At 36.9% G+C, this 24,459-nt stretch overlaps 1 protein-coding gene across 1 annotated transcript in view; it reads left to right on the plus strand.

Moving 5' to 3' along the window:
* psd2 (pleckstrin and Sec7 domain containing 2) overlaps positions 1 to 22,227 on the plus strand; it is a 141,646-nt gene extending 119,419 nt beyond the window's left edge. The window contains exons 11-14 of the mRNA XM_039774089.1: positions 7,248 to 7,405; positions 7,813 to 7,957; positions 15,081 to 15,224; positions 20,061 to 22,227. Coding sequence (XP_039630023.1) covers positions 7,248 to 7,405; positions 7,813 to 7,957; positions 15,081 to 15,224; positions 20,061 to 20,270 — 657 coding nt within the window. The 3' untranslated portion in view covers positions 20,271 to 22,227. The remainder of the gene's footprint in view (positions 1 to 7,247; positions 7,406 to 7,812; positions 7,958 to 15,080; positions 15,225 to 20,060) is intronic.
* The last annotated feature ends 2,232 nt before the right edge of the window (positions 22,228 to 24,459 follow it).

Here is a 24,459-nt window from a genome sequence, read left to right on the forward strand (position 1 = left end):
TCCGATGGCCAGGGTGGACAGAAAAAAAAAAAACTCCAAAAGCTGGAGAAAAAAAATAAAATCTGTAGGGGTTCCAGACCACGAGACCGCCCAGTCCCCTCTGGGCAATCTACCAAACATAAGTCAAACAGTCCTCTTTGTATTTAGGGTTTTCATGGAAGGACCTGATGATGATGGTCACGTAGACTTCTGGCTTTCAGTCCATCAATGTTGGTGCATCATGATGCTTTGAGTAGGTGGAGGTGGCACAGGCCGCCACCACAAAGAAACCGGAAAAAGAAACAGAAGAGAGAGTTGGGGTCAGTACGGATTTTAGAGCTACTATGAATAGTTATTGTGATGAATTGAACATACAGAGTATCAGTATTAAGTTAAATTGAAGTTATGAGAAGGCCATGTTAAAGTAATGTGTTTTCAGCAGTGTTTTAAAGTGCTCTACTGTATTTGCCTGGCGAATTCCTATTGGCAGGCTATTCCAGATTTTAGGTGCATAACAGCAGAAGGCCACCTCACCACTTCTTTTAAGTTTAGCTTTTGGAATTATAAGGAGACACTCATTTGAAGATCTAAGGTTACGATTTGGAATATAATGTGTCAGGCATTCCGATATATATATATATATCAACAATTGCTTCCACTGTGTAAACATGTATTTCATTGTACTTGGTAGACACTGCATTGAATATAAAAACACATGGGCACATACTTTATGTAGCTGGCGTAAATGTTTGTTTCCTGGCTCCTCATTCCTGTTTGTTTAAAACTGCTGCTTTTTTTGCTTTTCTCAGCACAGTTATATTATTTGGGAGCCAACACAAGTGCCCACTCTGACTATACAGAGTTTTTGGGGAAACAAGGAGAATCCTTGCGGAGTATTACATGGGAGAAACTCAGTTGGCAAAATAAAAATATTCAGCAGGCTCAGACATGTTGCGGTTACATCTGGATATTAGCAATGACAAGTTGAGAAGATGCTGAAAACAGCACAAAATCCTAAAAAATCCTAAATAAAAGATGTGTCAAGAGCCTGGTTCACCCGCTGACTTTGCACATGTGTGTGTATTCCTATTTTAAATACCTCCTAAATAAATAGTAAAACATTATAGTGCTCATTAAAGTGAAAACGCAACAAATGGCTAGAGAACTCAGACACAGTTGAAAAAAGCATTTAGGTAAAAAAAATATTTATTTAATCATATCCTAAAATGATAGACACTGGCTTCTCCAAAAAGACCAGAAGAATGGACAATCAGACCAAACTTTTATGTCTGACTTTCTAGTGATCCAGTTGACCACCTTGACCAATGCCCACTACACCCCATGTGCCAAGAGATCATGCTCCTGTGACATCATTATTTGGTGCCTTGAAAACAAATGACAATAACCTTCAAAAAGATATAATCAAAGATAAAACAGTACACAAACATTACAAAACATTAGTCCTGACTTTATTAGCAACCTTCATATTAGGTTTAGTTCTAAAACTTGTTAGTGTCACACCATGATCTGGGTTTATCTTCTCAGCACTACTAACAAATAGATTTAGCAGCAATATTCGCATTTTATTGCCAGCTAATCCCTCACAACACTGCTAACCAATAGAGAGTAAGTGACCCACAGTATTGCCATATTATTACACTAAGAGGATCTCTGGCCCCACTTCACTACTACTGTATCCTTTGTTGCTGCCTGAGTAGAACCACACTTTGATGTAATCTCAGGAGGATATTGTATTTGTATGACCCGGTACTAGTTAGTTCTTGATATGCTATCAGCTTACTTTTCCCTCCAGTGCATGTTGTAGTTTTATTTTTAACAGACAGACCCTTAGACTGTTCAATAGTGATGCTAGAGGGTCATAACTGTAGCACCAGTTCTTTAATGGAATGTCTAAATAAATTTCAAGTAGTATGTAATGCTCTTGACTTCGGCTACTGTATATAGTGTTTATTTTAGACACATTTACTCAAAGCATCACTAAATCATGCCACTCTAATTACTCATTTAAATAATGGTTTATGTGAGGCCATTAAGGACTGGTTAGCTATGGTATGGTTGACAGCCATACTGTGTTAATAAAGCAGTCTCAAGAGCTTGTTACATGTATCTCTGAAAGACACAATATTAAAAAAAAAAGTGCTTCACTATCACCCTTTTTCATTTCCAGCCCCAGATTATATTTATAAACTGCCATGCAACTCAAGACATGCAAGATGGGTAACATCTTTAAATATGGAACATCTTTTAACTGAGTTCAACAACTGACATAAACTTTGAGGAACAGAACCTCAAACAAATTCTTCCATTTTCACTTGATAGCCTTATGGATTGTACTGTGCATATTAGCCTAACTTTGCAGAGGTTATTTTTAATTTGTGTGATACTGTCTGATTAATTAGTGCCATATTAGCCTCACAGTTAATCCATTTAAATGAATGGAAAAATCTGATTGATGACTATTAATAAAGAACCTACGGACAATAGTTTTAATGAATATTCAAACTCTCTTGTTATACCTTAAGTGGAGGCTTTATACAAGGAACAAATCTTTTTTCAAATTATTTTTCTCCTACACACTACATGGTCCTCAGTCACCCTTCGTTAAGGAAACACTGTATGTGAGCATATTAGTTCTACTGCAACTACAGTCTTAGTATAAACTAGGTAACTAGAAGGTTAGACATATGCATGCATTCCTGTAAGAGTTGCATCTTGGTGAGCCTAGTGTTTGAATACACTGTGGTGTTCTTGGACCTGGACACAGACTGGCAGATCCAGAATGTCTCAAATCATACACCTTTATTTACAACCCCTTTCCCAGCACCACAAACAGTGCAGTAATCACCACTAAAACAGTCCTTTAGACGTCTTTCTCTCTCTTCAGCCGCCTCCAACTCCTCTCTTCCAAGCTCTGTCCACTTCCACCCGACTCCAGCCCTGAATGGAGTGAGGCGGCCTCTTTTATACATTCCCCGGATGTGCTCTAGGTGTTTCCTGATCTTCTCCCAGCAGCGCTTCCTGGTGTGGCAGAAGTGCTTCTCTTGTACCCAGAAGCAATCTGGGCGTACATGGATTCTTCTTTCGGCAGCACTTCCTGGTGTGCCTTCCAGGGCTCCATAATTATCTGGGTTCCCCCTGGTGGTTACCACGGGCCCCAACCGGGATGAGCTTCCAAGCTTTGCTCCTGTGGCCCCCACGCAGACCAGGGCGGCTGCCCTCTCGTGGCCCAAGTAAGGTATTGCTACTGTCCCAGTCCCTCCAGGCGTCCCGACTGTGGAGGACCCCCAGCCATCCAGCACAACACTAAATACTAAGATGTTTTTAGTAAATAGATAAGAATTAGTTTTGGCACCCAATTGGGCACAGGATTCCTCACAGATCTTTTTCCTGATGTATCATAACCTAATAGATGTTTATATCTTTTGTCTTGTCCAGATAAAGTCATGGAAGTTTATTATCAACTAGCCAACCCGCCGCATAATCAGGCCAATTTTTTTATGATTTTTAAGCACAGGGAGAAAATTAACATTGGAAAAATTGGTAATGTAATAAATCAGCAAGAAAAGCAACATTGTAACAATGCACGGAACGAACCAACACACAATTGTCCGTGACTGAAAACTGCCGGACCGCCATCGCTCATGTGCCAACATTCAAACTCGTCACTTAAGTTGTTGTCGTCTTTGCACAGTCCAGATGCACCTGTGACTCACATAGACTTTCCGTGTTCCTGCAGGAGCATCTAAGAAGATGCATGTTTGTTGCGGATGCAAATTGCTGTATGTAGCGTGTAAAACAGTTTGCTATGGTCCACGCGGTCATGCGTCGTAACCGAAAACTCGTTGGTGGGCGTGACTCCTTCCTGCGTGCGCCATAGGTGTCTTACCCATGTTTTCCATGGGTGTCTTGCCTTAGTGAATTATATATATAGATGGGAACTAGTCCAGTGGTTCTGTTGGGCTTCCAGCTGTCGGTTTAGACTTTCTACTTTTTTATCCAGTATAAACTAGCCCTCAGACATCCAGGCTGACATTGTTTTAGAGAGAATCAAAGCATTCTGTTTTTTAATACACTTTTTGTCTGCATAATTTCTGTTGTAGCAGATAGAGAACTTCAATTTATTCTGTCTTTGTGGACGTGATTATTCCAGATCATTTTAATTAAGATGGCCTTCAATTATTACACCCAGGTCAAAGGAACAGACCAAAGACATTAATCAAGAGATAGAACGATTTTTATGTTGTTATGTATATGGCTTATAAGACCAGTTGGTCCAAATATAATTTCTGTGCAGATTTGATAGATACATACACAAGTTTACTTTCACGGAATTGTCCACTTCCCTGTCTGTTTCTTTTACTTGTTTTAACACACTAGAGGTAAGTTATTCAGTTTTGTGTTTTAAAGTTTATAATGCTGATCTTCAGATGTAACATATAAAAGATACGCTTCATTTCTTCATCTTCTTGATTATGGGAAAAGCGCTATATAAATAAAATGTATTATTATTCATCGTAAGCAATCCATATTTCAGATTAATTAACATGTGTTTATTCACCAGGCATTTACAATTTTGTTCCAGAAAGTAGCTCCACAAGACTGTTAGAGTTACTGGGCCAGTTATGTACTGTGTGTCTTTACGTAGTGTTTTCAAGGTGCATTCCTTAATCTACATTTCTACACTTGGTGACCTTTGTGTTCTCTCCCAGGTGTTTTGCTTCTCCTATTTCAGTTTTGCTGGATGCTTGATATATTCTTGACTCCCTCATAGCTTTGGTAGCTGGGTGCATTACCTTGAAAGTTGTATGGCCATTGGTCCTAAGGAGAGTTTTTTAGTCCCTACTAGTGATTTAAGTTTAACTTTATTGTATTACATGTAAATTCTTAACTTGCATGTCTACATAGAAAAGTGACAATAATACAATACCAATAAAAGACAGACACACCCAAAAAACACTCTAGTGTTCTTACAGCTGGTTCACTGCAAGAATCCAGGTAAGCTGGACATTGGCATCTGGTGCCTTAGGATGAGATGAGTCTCTGCTTTAACACCTCTCAACATTTACTATTTGTTTCTTTCCTGCTACCTTTGTAATTCCTTTAATTGTTATGCTGCTTTAACGTTATCATGATTTGTACTTATTGCACGGCATGTGTTTGAGACACCTAGTTGTACTTGGAATGTTTGCATTAGCCTGTCCCATTGTGGTAGTCATTTCATTTAGAAAAGGAAGAAGAGTAGCAGGTAAGATATCTGCTGTTTTGAAACTGCTAGACAATTTAATGATATTTTTCCTTTGGTTTTGCTGGGTTTTACAGCTGCCAGTGTCTTCCTTACAGCTGCCAGTGTCTTCCTTACAGCTGCCAGTGTCTTCCTTACAGCTGCCAGTGTCTTTATATATCTGTTTTATCTTTCACAGTACGACTGCAGCATATTTGTTGTAGCATTGCCACAATGATTGTGGGAATTGCACCTGCTGTGAGACTTGTATGTGTGTTCTGTGAATTTACACATACGGGTGCTCTGCAGTGTCCTGCATGATTATTTTGTTTGTGAATTGTCATGTTTCCCTGATTTTTTCATGAGATTACTAGATATAGTGCTGTTCTGTGTTTGGCTTACTGTTTCTACTGTTGTGCTATTACTCAGCGTAAAACAGCATTGGTATTTATTTGTGAAAAGGAAAACAAGACACTTCACTCAGCTGAAAACATGCTAAAAAACAATATTTTTCCTTTATACTTGGTTTAAAATTTATATCCATGCTAAAACATTTCACAAGTGATATGGTGGTTAATTACAAAACAGTTCACATTAGTAGCCCACCCAGATTCTTGGGGTTTCTTAGAAGCAGCTTCTGCACACAAAATGGTGGCACTTTATACAGCTCTTCATTGTTTTCTTGCATGTGCATCTTCCTACCTGACACTGACCCCATCTGATGGGACCAATGTGGTGACGAACTTGAAAGAGGAGCACTTACTCATTGGACACTGTACCCACCTAGACCATCATAAAGTTCTAGTGGAGCTCCAATGCCATATCCAGGATGAACTGTCTCCTGCTTTTTCTCTTTCCCAAACACTGCAATACAAATATGGCTGTTTATTGCAGCCAGGTCAAGCAGGTTATAGACCGCAGCAACAGTTACAAAAACAATGCAAATTCATTCCAATACAATTCTGCAGGAGATGGCAATTCATACCTGAGTAGCAATGTCCAAAAGTGGTAACAAGAAAAGATTTTTGGAGGTTATAAGAATATACAAATATCAAGTGTGAGCTGGAAGAGAGAGGCAGCAATTCTTGTTTGGGTACAAGCGTTCAATACTGTTACTTGCAACAGAAATATAAAAAAAAAACAGCAATCTCTTTTTCTATATAAAATTTTAGAATTGTAACATTTGCGGTGCAGCTGTTTAGTGAGAGAAATGGGAAGGACAGGAGTATGATTGATGAAATAATTAAAATTTAATTATACAATGCCAATTGGCAAGGTCAGCGGCACTTCTAACAACCTGCCTTTTCCCTTTTTTGAGTAATTTACTGTTTTTGTGTTAATTTTCAAGCACAATGAAAATTCACTATGATTTAGAACTGAGCTTTTCTGGTTAATCTTTAAAAGTTTTTTTTTTGGATAAAATACAGTTTTGATAATTATTTAAATACTTGATCCAAACATTGTTTCTTGCCCTGCTCCTTATGCTTTCACTATAGACTCCTGCTCCCTGCAACCAATGAATTGGACTAAGTGGGTTCAGTGTTTTGACCAGTATATTATTGAACAACAAATTCTACACTGAAATTTTGTTCTCTGTAATACTTAAAATAATTTTTAATGTGGTACTAGAAAAACATTAAGAAGACAAGAGGAGCTATACAGGCTAGAGGTATTCAATCCCTTGCTTTTACATCTTGTAGCACCAGTATTGCATAATTGGATGTAACTTATAGTTAAGGTTATATCTTTATGGACAGGCATACTTCTCATCACATCAGCCATTTTGAAATAATGGTAAATTTTATCTTTTTCTTTTTTTCCCCTTATTTTGTTTCATAAGACGTTATTTTTAATTACTCAAGTCCTTGACATTAACACAAAAATTATCAAGGTAGCCAACACTAATTGCATTAAGGTATTTGTTTGCATACAATATATTTTGTAATTCTTTATACTATGTATTTTAGATTTCTGTTATTTTTTGTTATTATATGTACAGATAAGATTTCTTGTTTCTTGTTTATAGGATGAATACAAGCCTGATAAAGAACTTTCAGAAGTTGATTTGAAGAATGCCATTCGCATACACCATGCCTTAGCAACAAAAGCCACAGATTACAGCAAAAGACCAAATGTTCTCAAGTTAAAAACCGCAGACTGGAGAGTATTCCTCTTTCAAGCACCGTAAGACCTTTTTATATACTGTATACTGTATGTTTTCTGTTCGTCTACTTCATGATTTTAACTGGGAATAAATGAGGATAGATAGATAGATAGATAGATAGATAGATAGATAGATAGATAGATAGATAGCTGTTTTATTTGTTACAAGGGGAAATTTATAAGAATAGAAATAGCATCATATTTCCTTATTTCTGTTATGATCCTAGGGACTGCATTTTATCATTAATATACCATGAAAGGACACAGAATTGAGCTACCTAAATGTAGTGCATTTCAGTAATCAGTTCTGCTTGTAAATAATGTAAATAAATAATAAATAATAATAAATAATATTTATCGGTAATGTGTTCATTTTATAATATTACAAAACTGCCAAAACTAAATAATTAAGCTTTTTAACCTTTCAGGAGTGAAGAGGAGATGCTGTCGTGGATTTTAAGAATAAATATAGTTGCAGCTCTGTTCTCTGCACCAGCATTTCCAGCTGCCATTGGTTCTATGAAAAAGTTTTGTAGACCTCTTCTACCTTCATCTACTACTAAACTTTCCCAGGTATGATTTAAAAACAAAGAAAATGAACTAAACAGTTAATTGCTGAAAAAAAATCCACATGAAGAAAACACAATTTCTGAAATTAAATTTCTGAGTCTCATAAATGTAACCGCTGTATTCCTCTAACATATAACAAATCTTACAACATCTTCTGTTGAAAATATTTATCCATTCTGGCGTATTATAAATTAATTAAATCTGTTTCTCCAGTCATCTATCACCTGTTTTCCAAGGCTACTTATTTTATTTCAGGGCGTTGGGGCCGAGTTTATTTTGGCAGCCATTTTAATTGTCTAAAATCAACACAGAAGTAGATACACTTATTATCATAATGATATGCAATCTATCTAAGCATAGCATTCACTATTGCTTCATCTAGAATGGCAGTTCTGTGAACTCCAGCAATTTTGTAGGGTCACATTTGAATTTTTACCCCTGGCTTAGTGATTATTATGCTTTTTTCCATGAGAGGCTAGAAAAATCTTTGTTTTTTTTTTTTTTCTTGACTAGGTTTGTCAGTTGTTCCATTTGTGATGCCATTAAATCTTCCAGTATGGGAATTAATGGCATTACAATAGCTTTCTTTAACACTAGAATTACCAGAGCCTACGAAAAAACTCGTAATTCCGTCCCACCTTAAATTGCTTCTTAAATCCCTTCACACCTCTCCGCCAGCGTCCTTTGTCTTCTAAATGTGCTGATAAAGAGAAGCTAGGAGCAGCCGGCTATTCCATCCCCCCACCAATTTAGAACGTGCACGAACTTCTCCAAGCCCATGCCTTGATTGAGTATCTGGGAGTGAAGTGGAGTTTTAGAGTGGAAATAATAGATCGTTGTTTGGAACACACGCATTTCATGTCTGTTCCGTTTCTCAAGTAATCTGTGTCAACACATTGTTAAAACAGAAACGTTTTTTATATTCTAGTAGTAGATGAAAAAATGTTGGCATAAACTATATAATGTATGAAGCCTGAAGTCCAAATAGCAAAGAAACATTTTCATACAAGGTTCAAATATAACACAACAATTGCGCTTTTATTCAAAAAAAAGAGCAGTAACTTCGGCGCTATATGCAATAATCAGACACTCCCCATCTGCCCGTGTCGTTCAAACACAGGAACATATATAGGGGTAAAAGTATAACAGAATACAAACGTGCTATAGCTCTGCGTTGTACCATGATGCATACTAACGCACCCCCCCAAAAGGTTCTGACACACAAACGCTGGCGAAGCTGCCTTCTTCGTATCTCACCGTCACTTGATTTTCTTTTTATTCAGTTTTATTGAGTGTTCCTGCCAGTCCCCGCATGTTGCTGTATGCTGTTTCTTTTGTACTCCAGGACATGCAGAGGAGAGAATGGTACACATCTCTCTGTGCTATGGTTCCTATTACACTGAATGAGCACCTGCCACTGTACTTTTTTCCCTGGGGGAAGGTCCCGCATCAGGGAATTTCCAGTTCCTGCATAAATTCACACCCGATCTGACGCTGTTCGTTTTCAAATAATATTGGATTAGTGCGATGATATTTTCACATGTATCGTCTCTTTCTTTCAGGTGTGTAATAGAAACCACAGCATAGAGAGAAGTGTGTACATTGCTTCTTACAGAAAAAGGCGATGGAAAAAGTGCACTTGAATAAAAGTGCACTTTTGTTATACTTTAACACCAACATGTGTTCCTGTGTTTGAACGACACGGGCAGATGGGGAGTGTCTGATTATTGCATATAGCGCCGAAGTTACTGCTCTTTACCATTCTTTCCTCTGCATGTCCTGGAGTACAAAAGAAACAGCATACAGCAACATGCGGGGACTGGCAGGAACACTCAATAAAACTGAATAAAAAGAAAATCAAGTGACGGTGAGATACGAAGAAGGCAGCTTCGCCAGCGTTTGTGTGTCAGAACCGGATGGGGAGGGGGGCGTTAATATGCATCGTGGTACACTGCAGAGCTAAAGCGCGTCTTTTGTGAAAACAGCCGTGTCAAATGAGGTTGTATGGATTGATTCTGAACGCGACTGAGAGAATGAAAAGTGAATTTAAAAAAAAAAAATCTAACCTTCACAAGGATCATAAATTGCACCGGCTGTTACAGACTGAAATCAAATGTATGCTTTTATTCTAAAATAGTAAGACTAAGAGCAGTTTACTTCTCAAAACGGAATAGTGCAGAATCGAACTCGTGACATTTAGATTCCAAGGCGAGAACTGATTCTATTACACCACGGAGGAAGTTATAATAACTTGCTGTCAATGTCGCATGTTAAGGCGGCTTTTTGTTTCTGCAGTTATATTTTTGAATAAAAGTGCAATTGTTGTGTTATATTTAAACCTTTTATGAAAATGTTTCTTTGCTATTTGGACTTCAGGCTTCATACATTATATAGTTTATGCCAACATTTTGTCATCTACTACTAGAATATAAAAAAACGTTTCTGTTTTAACAATGTGTGTACACAGATTACTGTAGAAACGGAACAGACATGAAATGCGTGTGTTCCAAATATCAATCTATTATTTCCACTCTAAAACTCCACTTCACTCCCAGATACTCAATCAAGGCATGGGCTTGGAGAAGTTCGTGCACGTTCTAAATTGGTGGGGGGATGGAATAGCTCCTAGCTTCTCTTTATCAGCACATTTAGAAGACAAAGGACACTGGCGGAGAGGTGTGAAGGGATTTAAGAAGCAATTTAAGGTGGGACGGAATTACGAGTTTTTTCGTAGGCTCTGGTAATTCTAGTGTTAAAACCCTGTCTGCTGTAACATCCCTTTAATAGTTTAACATGTAACAACATTTCTGTTACTTTCTGATTTTGGAGTTTTTCTTACTTTATAATTTATTGGGCTCCTCCTTTCCTGGACTACAGCAGGTCCTTTCCGATATGATACTAGTAATTATTATATGTAGCTGCAAGAGTGTAAGGCAAGTTCAAGCACGGGTAAAACGCGTGCCAAAAGAAATCTCTGAGTCTAAAAGTTAGTTTTAAAATATTTAGTGAAAGTTCAAAGCAAACAATCCACACAAGAATAAAGAAAAAAAATGACAATTAGAATAAAAGGCATAGCTTTTCTATACTTAAAGATTCTTAACTTCTTCTTTTGTACGCTTTAAACATATGGCACTACACTTTCAATTCAGTACTTTGTCTTACATGTTACTTGGCACACAAAACACGCACACAAGGAACGAAAGGCATGGTTTAAAATCATGTGCCCTCTACACCTTACACATGGCAAGGCTGATTACTAACTGAGAATAATGTTTAGTCAGATAAGCTAGAAATAGTTAGAATATGCCAATTCAATTCATCTTATGGGAGCTATAGGAACCTCCCTTAGATTATGCACTATCATTTAGTAAAACATTTATGTATCTTATGTAACTAGGAAATGCTCTTACATTATATGTGACATGTACAGGTTGCCACTGATAATAAATTGGAAATACTCATTTCTGCTTACTGCTTATTTCCAGGTTATTCTTCATTAAAACAAACTCTAGTGCAGGCCTATTCAAATGGTGGCCCATAGGCCAAATGAAGCCTAGAAGCAACGTCCGAGTGGCCTAATCCATGGTGCCACCTTGGCTCCAAACTGCAACTGAAACGATCGCAAATGCAATCAAAAATAGGTTTGGCGATTATCATCTCTACTTAGTTCGCCAGTGGCAAATTAAATCATTGAAACTTGAAACTATTATATTGTAACAGATGCAAAGGGCCGTTTTTTTTATTGTTGTGCTTATGTACTGTTAATATATGTGTCGGTAGTCCCTCCCCTTGCATATCCTTAAGCCACATAAAGGCAGGTTTATATCCTGCACTGGGTACGAGGGAGTCTCTGCAAAAATGATGTCAGAGGTGGAGATACATGCGGGAAAATATTTCATGGTGCTGCTGAGGCTATGGCCGTTAATGTCAACAAGAGGCTGGTTATACTTGTGCCGGAATAATGAACAAAGGGCTGAGGATGGAGCAACCGGTCTTCAAAACAAAAGGCAGACATGCAAAACATTTGAAATTCCTCTGTCCATCATATAGGTCCCCTGTTTTGAAGATCTATTTTCCTCATGGAATTCAGTTCTAATCCCTTCTGATTTCGCACAGGCAGACTTACTGTCACTTTACTGGGCTGCTCTGTGAGTGACAGTGGACAGTAAACTTTGTTAAAATACTACTACTTTGTTGGTTGCTACTTCTGTTGTTTTACGGTAATATACTGTGACTATGAAGTCTCGGTACATATAAGCTATAAATGTAAACATTTTGATTTCTTTGTTCTAGGATGTGGCACTCAGCAAGGACACCATTTTATCATTAATTGTTTTTTCTGTTGTTGTCAGATCACTTGCCATTAACTTGTGCAACCAGCTGAATATTTACTACCATTAAAATTAATAAATTATAGAAATTCATTTTCCAGGATAGTTGATCTTATTAAATTATTATTATCCTAAAATGAAGGGCATGGCTGTATGTAGTTTTCAGTTCAGTAGTGAACATCTATAGTTTGAGTCTTTGGATAGCACTGATTCCATGTCTGCATGCTTAGCTATGCAAAGAAGGTCCTGCACTACTACTTCCTTTATGATTTCACAGCTTCACTCACTTTCCTAATCTTCCAAAATAATCAACTAAGGAAATGTGTATTTTGACAGTATATCTAATATTAATGTTTAGGAATGCTTTGGGGCTACCAGTGAGCATGAACGGTGCAGAATGGCTCCATGTCACATGGTGGATTATTTTGGGTTGCCATATGGAGGAAATTACCTACTATTGTCTGGGGGACTTTGGGCTTGGCAAAAGGTTTCAGCAGAGAGTAATGCTATAAAATAGCTAAGTGGAAGTCCTGTTTTGAAATAGGAGTTGATCATTAGAATAAGGTTTGTAGAGTACTACTGGCAGTGTTACTGAATGTTATTGCTACAAGTGAAGGACACTTCAAGCATGTAGTGGGGAGACTGGCAGTTTTATTGGGTCTTACTGCCGAATCGCACATTATATGTGTTAAGAGGTTGCAACCCGTGAGAGGGGAGAATCTCACTCCTTTTAGTACTTACTGTAGTTTGATCTGTACGTGTAGTAAAACTTTATAATAAAGACACTAAGCAGTCTCATAATAAGGCTAAAAGACATTTACACTCCACAACCCTAGTATATACTACACTATTAGCTGACTACCCTATTTTGCTAATTTGGAAAATCCTTACATAAAACTAGTGAAATGCCTATAAACAATGATGAGACAAAACAAAAAATTCTTAGCTTTTTAATTGATGAAGCAAACCCTTAGGGAGCAGCTAGTTGTGGCTGAACTGTGTCAACCAATTTTCACTGTGACAGACAGTGGTGACTGGTAAGCAGCTTCTTGTGTGCTCACTGAGGCAGCTTTCTTGGGTGTGTGACTGACCAAGTGTTTCATTCAATCTTCTGAGATGGTGTATTGCTTTCATTATCTGAGTTGTGGGCCTCCAGGATGTTGAGGTGGAAACTCTTTACTAATTTTGATTGATCATACATCCATGTATGCACAAAAGAGAAAGATAAATTCATTTATATGAGAGAATAAGGCACAGACGGACAGAGAGAAACTGTTCTTCTGAACCTTTGTTTGCGTCCCATTGTTCTATAAGTGGTTAGCATTTCAGATCCTTCCATTTAGGATCTCACACTTGGTTCACGTTAAAGTCAGGGTATCCAAAATTGGTTCTGTGAAAAAGAGAGAAGGAAGAACTATTCCTATTTTCTGCTTTCACTAATCCTCAGGGGTAGTACAGTATTCTTTTGACAGCTGCAATACTGCAGGGAAGTTTTCCTCTTATAACCTTTATAAGAATCTTTCCATTTTCATTTTCAGCAATATTGTCCATCTGAAAATATATGTAATCATAAAGGGAGTGGTGCACAGACAGTTGCAACAAAGTAACTTGTATACATTGATGGGAAGATTATGTCTTATTTTACTTACGTTTTGGAAAATTTAATTTTCTGTATAGGAAATAACTCAGAATGCTTTTAGTATGTTGTTACAGTTCATCAATGCCATCTCCACTTTTTAAAGTATTCATAGAAGATACTCAAACAGAGCATGTTCAATTTGTGCAGACCTTCCAGCCATATTCCCATTTCTGAGTGATTACTTTTTCTTATTCTTTCACATTTTACTGTGTCTGGTTTGGAGAGGTGTTCTGAATGAAACTTTGGAATGGAGCATTTATTATAAAACTCTTTCTGGCTTAATGTTTTACAATGTGCATTGACACTTTGAAAAACATAACATAAGTTCAGTCTGAATATAATGGGATGAGATTACATTTTAGGTTATATCAATATATATTCATCAATATTAAAAGGAACAGTAATCATTTAGATCTCACTGTCCTATAAAGAAGAGACTAGCACATTACACTAGTAAAAGGACATCTCAGTAAAACATAATTTATACAGTTGCATTGAGTTCCAACACCTGTTGAACAGCCTTTTAAGTTCTAACAGACCACAAAAATACAGCTCCTGAACTGCAGAATATAAATATGAGTTGATGAATCTTTTAGCTGTAGCCAGTAAATATATATCAATTTTAAGTACTTCTTTGCAAATAAATGAACCAAACAGTGCATTAATAGTTCTATAAACCATTTTTTGGCACATACCAAGCAGCATCTTCAACATAAAGCACCTGCCCTCTGCTTCTGTTTTGGCTGGCCATTGTCCAGACAGCTGCTTTACTAAAAACCTAAAGATTCAGGCAGGGCGGCTTAATCATTCTGATGGAAGCACCGGCATAAAATCCTCTGCCGCCTAATTAGGTTACATTTTCTTTGTAAAGTTGGATCCTAGACAAGCTCAGCTGGCATGACATGACATATTTTTTTAAGTAGCCAATAAATAGGACCTGTGGTTTAGACATGGTGATTATTTAGCGGTGTTTTATATAACTTACTCATTGGTAAATTAGCATGAGACTTCTTATTAGTTCCTTTTAAGCTAAAGATGTTATTCTGTAGTGGAAAAGAATATTACAACTATTTTAACTGAGTCCAGAGCCTTGTGTATATCATTAACCGAATGAGAGAATACAGATTTTGAAGTTGCTTTGTAACTTATTTTACAGGAGGAACAATTGAGGTCCCATGAAAACAAATTAAAACAAATTTTGGAGGAAGTGGAGGAGCACAACTCCCACCCTGCTGACAAAACTCTCAAGTCTAAGGAAGCAGAAGAGTACAGACTTAAAGAGCACTACTTAATATTTGAGGTCGGTTGATTCATTCAATAATCTTTTTACCATTTTATCACTGTGACAAAAATGTTAGCCTTTTAAAAAGTACTAGCCAACCCGCGGTGTACCATACGCCGCATAATCAGGCCGGTTTTTTAATCATTTTTAAGCACAGGGAGAAAATTTAACATTTGCAAAATCGGTAATGTAATAAATCAGCAAGAAAAGCAACATTATAACAATGCACGGAACGAACCAACACACAATCGTCCGTGCGGCGTAGCAAGGTGGGAGGGGGGTGTGTACAAAGTGCAGGAGCATCTATGAAGACGCATGTTTGTCGCGGATGCGAATTGCTGTATGTAGCGTGTACAACACTTTGCTATGCTGCACGTGGTCGTGCGTCGTAACCGAAAACTCGTTTTTTAAAGACTGCTCACTTCATTGTGTTAGACACGGTTGTCTAAAACAGGTTAGTGTGAAAATACAACAGTAAGTGAATGAAAAGATGGAACTCTGGAGAGAGCAAAATACAACACAATAGTGAACCTGCGGCATAACAAACGCCGCATAATTATTTATTGATGGTTGAACACTTTTGGAAAGACACAGGGACACCCCTCGCAAACTGTTCTACACGGCGCATACACCGATTCACCTCTGCGACAAACAAACTGTTTTACACACTGCATACAGTGAATCACATTCGCGACATGATTTTTCCTAGATGGTCCTGTCGCGTCCACAGTCGCACTCGAAGCATACAAACTGCCTGCTCATGTGCCCGGTCGCAAGCCGCGTCCAGCCTCGTTCTCGAAGCATACACACCGCCTGGTTATGTGTCCGCTTGCAAGAGAAACTTACGGAGAGCCGCCCACCAGCTGCCTGTGTGTGTGCCTCTGTCTGTCTCTGGCGCAGCTTTCTCTTGCGCTGCCTCTGTGTGAACTGGTCAGGCACAGAGAAGGTCAGCTGCTGACAGAGCGTCTCGACTGTTGCAGGGCCTGCATTGGTGAAGCAGGTGAGACGGTAATGAAACAGAGGCACAGGGCTTATTGGTTTTTAAAGACTGATTCCTTCATTGTGCTTTAACCTCAGTTTTAAAGGATTGTTTTAAGGATCCCATGGGATACCCCTCGCAAACCGTTTCACACGCTGCATATGGCGATTCACCTGCGCGAGAAACATGCCTCTATGAACAGTCAACGTAGCTCGGAGGTACATGACATTAACCTATCTAACCTAACTATCTTTTGTTGTTTTCCTGTTATTTTCCCTTTTTCCTGTGTAGTTTGCTCCCTTCATTTAACCCTAATACTGACAGTTAACAACCAGCACAGCAGACACCAGGAATGATGAAAGCAGCAACGACTTCAGGGTCAGACTCACTAATTAGTAAATAATCAATTAAATAACCAGAACACCTGGAAAAGCAGAATGAAAATTAGGTTGAAAATATTCAACTTCATTCTCATTTATCTCAAAATAATCTGTATGAACAGTTTCAGTCTGGTTTTCGTCCCCTCCGCATTACAGAAACGGCACTTATAAAAATTACTAATGACCTCCTTATGGCAGCTGATTCTGGTTTAATTACTATTCTCATCCTCCTTGATCTGAGTGCAGCCTTTGACAATATTTGTCACACTACTCTTCTCAATAGATTATCTTCAATTGGCATTACCCACACTCCACTAGATTGGTTCAGATCCTACCTCTCAGGCTGCACTCAGTTTGTTCAGCTTAAAACTTTCACATCCCAACTCACCGCTGTGTCCTGGGTCCCCTCCTTTTCATTTTTTGCCTCCTTCCTCTTGGTAATATCTTTCATAAATATAACATTAGCTTCCACTGTTATGCTGATGACACCCAGCTCTATCTCACTATCAAACCTACTGCTTCCTTGCCACCCTTTTCACATATTGATTGCATAGCAGAAATCAGATCCTGGTTTTCTTCAAATTTTCTTAAATTAAATAGTGGCAAAACTGAGGTTCTCCTCATTGGTACAAAATCAACACTATCCAAAACTGATCATTTTTCATTTGTTATTGATAATTCCTCTGTCTCCCCTTCCCCACAGGTTAAGAGTCTGGGTGTCATCCTTGACAGTACGTTATCCTTTCAGTCCCACATCAATAACATCTTCCGGTCTGCATATTTCCACTTGCGTAACATAATCGAATTCGCCCATCCCTCACTCCCCACACTACTGCTATCCATGTTCATAGCCTTGTCACTTCTCGTCTGGATTATTGCAATTCCCTTTTTTTGGTCTTTCTCGCAAATCTTTTTATAAGCTTAAACTACTCCAGAATTCAGCTGCCCGCATCATTACTAGAACCCCCTCTATTCACCATATCACTCCCGTTTTGCAACAGCTTCATTGGCTTCCAGTTCAGTTCCGAATTCAATTTAAAAATTCTCCAACTAACTTTTAAGGCTATGCACAACCTTGTCCCTCCATATCTGTCTGACCTCCTTCATGTTGCCATTCCCTTTAGATCCTCTTCCTCCATCCACTTGACTGTCCCCGTCATCTGTCTTACCACTATGGGAAACAGAATCCCCAGCTTTGGAACTCACTACCATCTGAGCTTAGAAATATTGAATCATTTTCACTTTTCAAATCTAAACTTAATACTCCTTTGTTTAAGACTGCTTTTTCTCTTTGATTACAATTCCTCTGTTTGATTTTAACTTTTGTATTTTACTTTTCTTTATAATCTGTGTTTTGTCTATTGTTTGGTGTCCTTTTGTGTTTAGAAAGGCACCTACAAATAAACAAAATGTATCATTATTATTATTATGACTGCCTATTACATTTTAATAAAAAACAGTTTGTAATTTCTACATTGACTTGAAAACACAGAAACTGGGAAATAATCATTCTCTTAATTAGGCTAAGAATCCAATGAAAAGTGGAAGTTGGTTGGAACAAAAACCTGCAGCCACAGTGGGTCCCCACGATCGAGTTTGGGAACCACTGCTGTATACCATTATAAAAACAAGACAATCTACACAATAAACTAGTAATCTGTGCCATGAACCTCCTTATTTTAATCTTGTTAATGTTAAATGGATAAATTCTACTTTCAGTTTATTACTACCATGCTTCTTGATGTACTTCTGGGACAATGTTGCCCCTTATGTTTGATGATATGATTTGAAAAGAAAAAAAAAATTGAATTTAAAAAATGTGTAAAAAGTGCAAGATAAAGAAAATTGTTGTTTTTGATGTCGTTATGATCAACCTTATACATGTTAGGCATGTTTTATTTAAAAGTGTACCTTGGTTGGATTCCTCATTATTAACTTCCTTGATACTTGCCCACTATGTCCACTCCAGCTAATTCAACTCATATTTTCTCTAGTTTGAGTTTTTAAAACCCACTCAAAGTGTTTAACAGCTTCAGACGGTTCTTATAAATTGTTTTGGGACAATTTTACGTACAACTAGGAACAGTTATAGGTAAATATTACAAATTTCAATGCATGCAATATTATCGCTGTCAATAAAGTATCCAAAAAACCTTTTGTGAAACATCTAGGTGCTGTTGTCTATATTTGGTGTGTCAGTGACATCTGGCTCATTATGATTCAACAAAGTATGGTATTCATTAGGAAAGATTTCCATATACAATTTCATATTTTATTATTATAATAAAAAATCCTGTGACGAAACTTTTTGGAAGATTTTTTCAAATCCCATGAGTTGAGACCTTGGCCATGAAATTTTTTCAAGTCATGCCCTACTCTCAACCATTTTCAACCACACACACGGTAATCTCACCTCTCATTCATGTGAATTCTTTTGACAAATGGATTTTCTGCTCTCTTGGCTCTTATAAAGTTTAACGTTTTCCTCACTTTAAGTTCCTAATTAAAGAAGACGTATTATGACCTAATCTTATTGTAGAATTTCATCACGAAGGGTTATCAACAGAAAAAATGAGTACAAGGGCAATCCTAGCACAGAGAAACGATGAAGTCAAATGAATTAAAGCCAAAAATGTCGGCCAATTACACGGCAAATTGGTTAAATGCATATCAATAGACTATGCTAAAACAGTTGGTGGTGATCATGCAGAAGATGAAAACATCAACTTACATATCCCAAAGAATAATCTCCACACAAATTACTGTAGAAAAAAGGATGTATCCAAGAAAGGTAATGTAGTACATCTTCCATGGATAACATTACACAACAAAGGAGATCTTGATATGCCATTTTATTAAAAAAAAAAACAGTTGCTCGTTAGAATAGCTTTTGCAAAGACAATTAATAAATCTCAGAGCCAAACATTCGAAAAAGTCGTTTAGTTTAATAGAGAGAAAGAAACAAAATTCAATCATGGGCAGTTACATGTTGCATTGTCACGATGAAAGTCCAAACACACAATCAAAATTCAATGCGATATTGATGGAAATTTAATTCAAAAAATAATTTTTACTGAAATTTTACAGTAAAAGTGTAAGTTTGAAAGTATCTGTGTGTTAATTTCAAAGCCAAACAAAATAAAATCGTATTATGTAATGAATAACTCTTATGCAACATGAAACATAATTTATTTTCAAATTATTACGTTTTACTCTTTTTTAGTATGGTTAATTAGTTGCTGTAATGTAAAATAGTTCCTATTATGCATATGTAACAATTCCCATGAAAATAAAAATCTGTTTAAATTGTACAACTGCATCCCCATACGTGAGCAACAGAACTGAAAAGAGGCTAGCGCGTAGCGCAGGAACAGGGGTTGGCGAGCGAAGCGAGCAGGGGGCAAAGCCCCTTAGTATTTGTATATTTTGTTCAGTTTCATTTTTTTTATCCTGTTTACCTTTCTCATACTACTTTGCTGTCTTTTATCCACACAGAGAAGTCGATATGACACGTATATCCATCTCCTGAAAGCCAAATTAAAGGTGGAAAGTGATGACCTAGAAAAAATCGAAGCTAGTCTTCTCTGCAGTGAAACAGATGAAAGTTACTTGAGAAAGACGCAGTCTAGTCCCTCACTTAACCAAGGACACATGTCTCTAAATGGAAGAGCCGAAAGCAAGGAAATTCTGGAAACAATAAGCTAAGAAAAAATGAAGATGGTGTACAGGGATGATGGTGTCTGAATCACAGAAGAGCACAATTGACTGTTTCACTGACAATACCTTTGGATGTTCGAAATATCCTTTCAAATAAGAGCTATGTATTGAACACCTTAGCATTCTATATGTAACAAGGTCCCATGTTTCCAGTGTTAAAATCCAACTTACACTTTTTTGCCTCAATTCCAGAATCCCTGTATACTCACTTTGGCTGGCAGATGTGTTGTTTAATGCCACAATGCCTTTCTACTAGCATGTTTTTCCAATTTATGCTTGATTTATACCAATTTACTTCCGCTCTGTTGTTTCTGGAAGCACAGAAACTCAGGCCCCTTTTTTAATTTATTCTTTCCAGATTATGCTGTGTTGCTACCAACACACTAATTAGCAGCAGGACTGCAGTGCCACTATTTAAAACGTTTTTAACAAAAACTTGAAATTTACAAAAATAGAATATGCCTAAGTTTGCAATAATAACCCAATCATATATTAAACAAAAAAAAAAACATAAAACATTTGTTGCACATGATAGGTGAAGAGATATTGCTTGATTTTACAATTCTATAGCTGTTATGCTGTATATAAAGCACTATTAAGGTATACATATTGCAAAGAAAAATAATGGCAGTGTTACAAATCATGTTTTAAGATTTTGAAATTTCAATGGTACAAAATGTTTTAAAGTAAGGTTTTTTAAAACAGTGTGTATATAATCAGCTAGTATTACTGCCTCTTTGTTATTTGCTACTGATTTCAAAAATCAGTAGTACATTATAGGATTTTTCCCTTTCTCTGTCAACAAGCTACTTTTCTAGTAAACATAATATTTAATTCTGCGAAGGAGGTGAAAACATATTTTCTTCCTTTGATTACTGTGTTTTCAATATGGAATATGTATGTGGATATTTATATACTGTGTAATATGATCACTCTGTCTACAAACTGCAATTTACCATATTTATGGAGATGTACGAAGTGGAATGAGAAACAGGCTAAGAAATGCAGTTCCCCTCAAATGTACTCATCTGCCAGAATATCTTTTTTTTTTTTTGTGCTGGCGGAACATAATGAAATGAAGCTTCTCCTCAAAGTTTTCATGTTGAGGATGGTATTGGTGACAGGGTCTGTTATACTGTATCTGTATTTTTATTATATTCCATATATTACCATTTTTAGAGAAGAATATATGGCCTAATGAATATACCAGTATACTGTACATCAAAGGTTGTGTAATGAAGATATTTCATTCATAATGCCATTCTATATTTGAATATGCTAAAATAATTCTTGAAAACTGAGCTTGCATACGACTAGAAAGTCAAGATCTTACCATGCTAAATGCAAGCAGCTATGAAAAGTAATTGTCATATTAAAAAAAGTGTGGTTGTAGAAAACAAGTTAACAGGCTCAAAGTTGAGTTTAGTCACAAATGTATGAGTGCATGGGAAAAAAAGAGGATTCAGTAGTTCAGCATCTTAGATGAACCAACGGTCCAGTGCATTAAAAAACTGTGGGTGTGGATTTAGCACAGAAACAAAAGAAGCTAAAAGTGAATCAAATCAAACAACAGAAATGTATTTAAAAAAGAAATAAAGAAAGAAAGAAAGAATTTAAAAAAAGTGTAGAGTTGCAAAAACAGCAAATTTGTGACTCTTTTGAATCACCAATTTCCACAATGTATGTAATGCACTTTGTTTTGCAGATTATTTTACATTCAACTGGGATCTAATCAGTGAGAATACATTAAAGTACCAACCAACACATTACAACTTTGATCTACCGTATATACTTGCGTTTAAGTTCTCCTACGGATAAGGCAGGGCTTGATTGTACCGTATAATTTCAGGTACTTTATAATGTTGGTTGTATAAGTTAAATGCCGAAAACTGATGCTATTGGTCCAAGAGATTATAATACGCTAATGCCCACCTGACAGAGTAACCACGGAGCACAAAACCTTTTTTTTCTATGCATTGTGTCTACGTGACCACACGGTAATACCCAAACTATTCCAAAGCAACCTTTGCATTGTTTTGTGTTTTTTGTATCTCACACCCTCATACACCTTTATCATAAAAGCATCCCTTATCTACGATGGAGCGTTCGATCAGAAGAAAAATATGAAGCTGGTTTTAAATTAAAAGTCATTGAAGTAGCTAAAGAAAGTGGTAACAGCGCTGCTGCAACAAAATGCAATGCATTTGAGAAACTGATGCGAGATTGGAGGAAGCAAGAAGATGTTTAAAATAAAAAAGTTAAGTGTTGTATTTTTGAATGGAGGTATAAGTTGGGGTCTGATTTTATGATCGATTTTTCGGGTTTCAAGACCTGACTTATACGCGAGTATATACGGTAAACGGATCAGGTTTAATGTCATACATTTACAGTAGCTGAACGGTGTTAGTTTTGTGGACTTAGCTTTGGAAAATAGTCAAATAATTGGATTTCTTAGAATGCAGAAAGCAAGATTGGACTGGGAGTTGGCGGCACCGAGCCAAAAGCTGGGACTCAACCTAAGATAGGCTGAATGTCGGTGGCAGGGCGCACCCAAATACACACCCATGAGAAACTGCACTGGGCCAGTCTCGAGTCCCAAGCTAACTTAACCTGTATGTGTGTGTGTGTGTGTGTGTCTTGTAGAAGAAATAATCCACACTGATAAAGAAAGATATGTAAATTCCACACAGACAGTGACAGGACTGGTTAGAAAATGTTTTTTTGTTCAGATTTCTATTGCCATATTAAAGCTGGCATTTTGACACATTTTAAAATGTCTCAGCGCTCCTATAATTAAAATATGAAGTTCATGGCCTTATTTTGATGTTGAATTCAAATAGGCACTGAAGAGAAAGTCCTGCTCAAGGTCTTCAGTAGAGAAAAGAGGTTTATCACAGTATCCACAAAAGCATCTAAATACATACTGTACAAAAATGATCAAATTACCGTTAATATTATATTGCCTAGCTCTTCATCTGGTATGATTTCTTCATTCTTTGTTTTAATTTCCAGATTTTGGAAAAAAAAAAGAATCATGTGTACAGTTTTCTTAATTTTATGTATAGAATATATATATTTTTTACCTTATAATCAGCGCATATCCTATTCTTATTCTTCCTTCTTTCTGGCCAGTGCTTTCCTGTTTTGGGCTTTTTGAATAGATTAGTCCAAAGTCCTGCTCATCTGCTTTGGAGATCAACTAAATGTCTCACCCTCTAAAAATGGGAGACCATCCTGGGCAGCTTAATGTGTCAGCTCTGCTAAGAAGTCCTTATAGAGGAGCTTCTCACACAGAGCTGTCCTTTTACGAAGAAGAAAGCAGAACTATATATAACCAAGTTTTAGTATATAACAAATTAGATTTGTTAATTTCCATGATACATTTTATGTCATTTTTTGAAACATTTTACAAATTGTTTTACATTTTTCAATTTTAAAACATTAATTCATTGCACTTTATTATGTTAATGCTTTACATTCTGCTTGTTGTAATTTATTTTTTATATTTATTGTTTTCTTTTTTGTAGAAAAATATGCTGGAGTCCAGTTTGTCAATGTTTTTGTTTTTTTTTTTGGTTAACGTTATTTAGATATTTTTTTATATTTTAAACCATATTTTATTTATTGATAATTGTATGCTGGACATAAAGGTTAAATGTAAATTTGATCATTTTAAAATGTTTCACCAAATAAAAAATTTGAATATGGAAACACATTGAGGTGCTGCCCAGTTTTTGAATGTTAATTAAGATTAGCTGGAAGATGACTGCAAGATGCATTAAAAGATACAATCTGCTCACTTTTCAGAAGTTGTGTATGGTGTACTTCATCATTTCGCAATAGCAGTTGTGGTTGATGGAAGGAATTGCGGGTCCACAAGCTGAAATGGTGGGGTGTCCCCGTTTGATCGAGACAAAGGAAAAAACATAAGCGTCCAAACTAACGAAAATCAGGGTCCTTGACTCGGGAACCTTTCTTGGCTAACAAAGCCTGTTATAGTCACTGTGGGAAAAAGTTCTGTCCTGTGGTGGGTTCTCGTAATGAGTGGCACCTCCTTCCAGGAACCATGGGATATGGAGTAGAAGGAGCAGAAGGGATGGAGTCAGTTGCCCATACTGATTGTCTCCTTGGAACCGATAAAGAATAAAGAGGATAAGATTAGCGCCAATGTCCCTCT

This window comes from Polypterus senegalus, chromosome 13 (assembly GCF_016835505.1).
Source record: "Polypterus senegalus isolate Bchr_013 chromosome 13, ASM1683550v1, whole genome shotgun sequence".
NCBI classification, from domain to species: Eukaryota; Metazoa; Chordata; class Cladistia; order Polypteriformes; family Polypteridae; genus Polypterus; species Polypterus senegalus.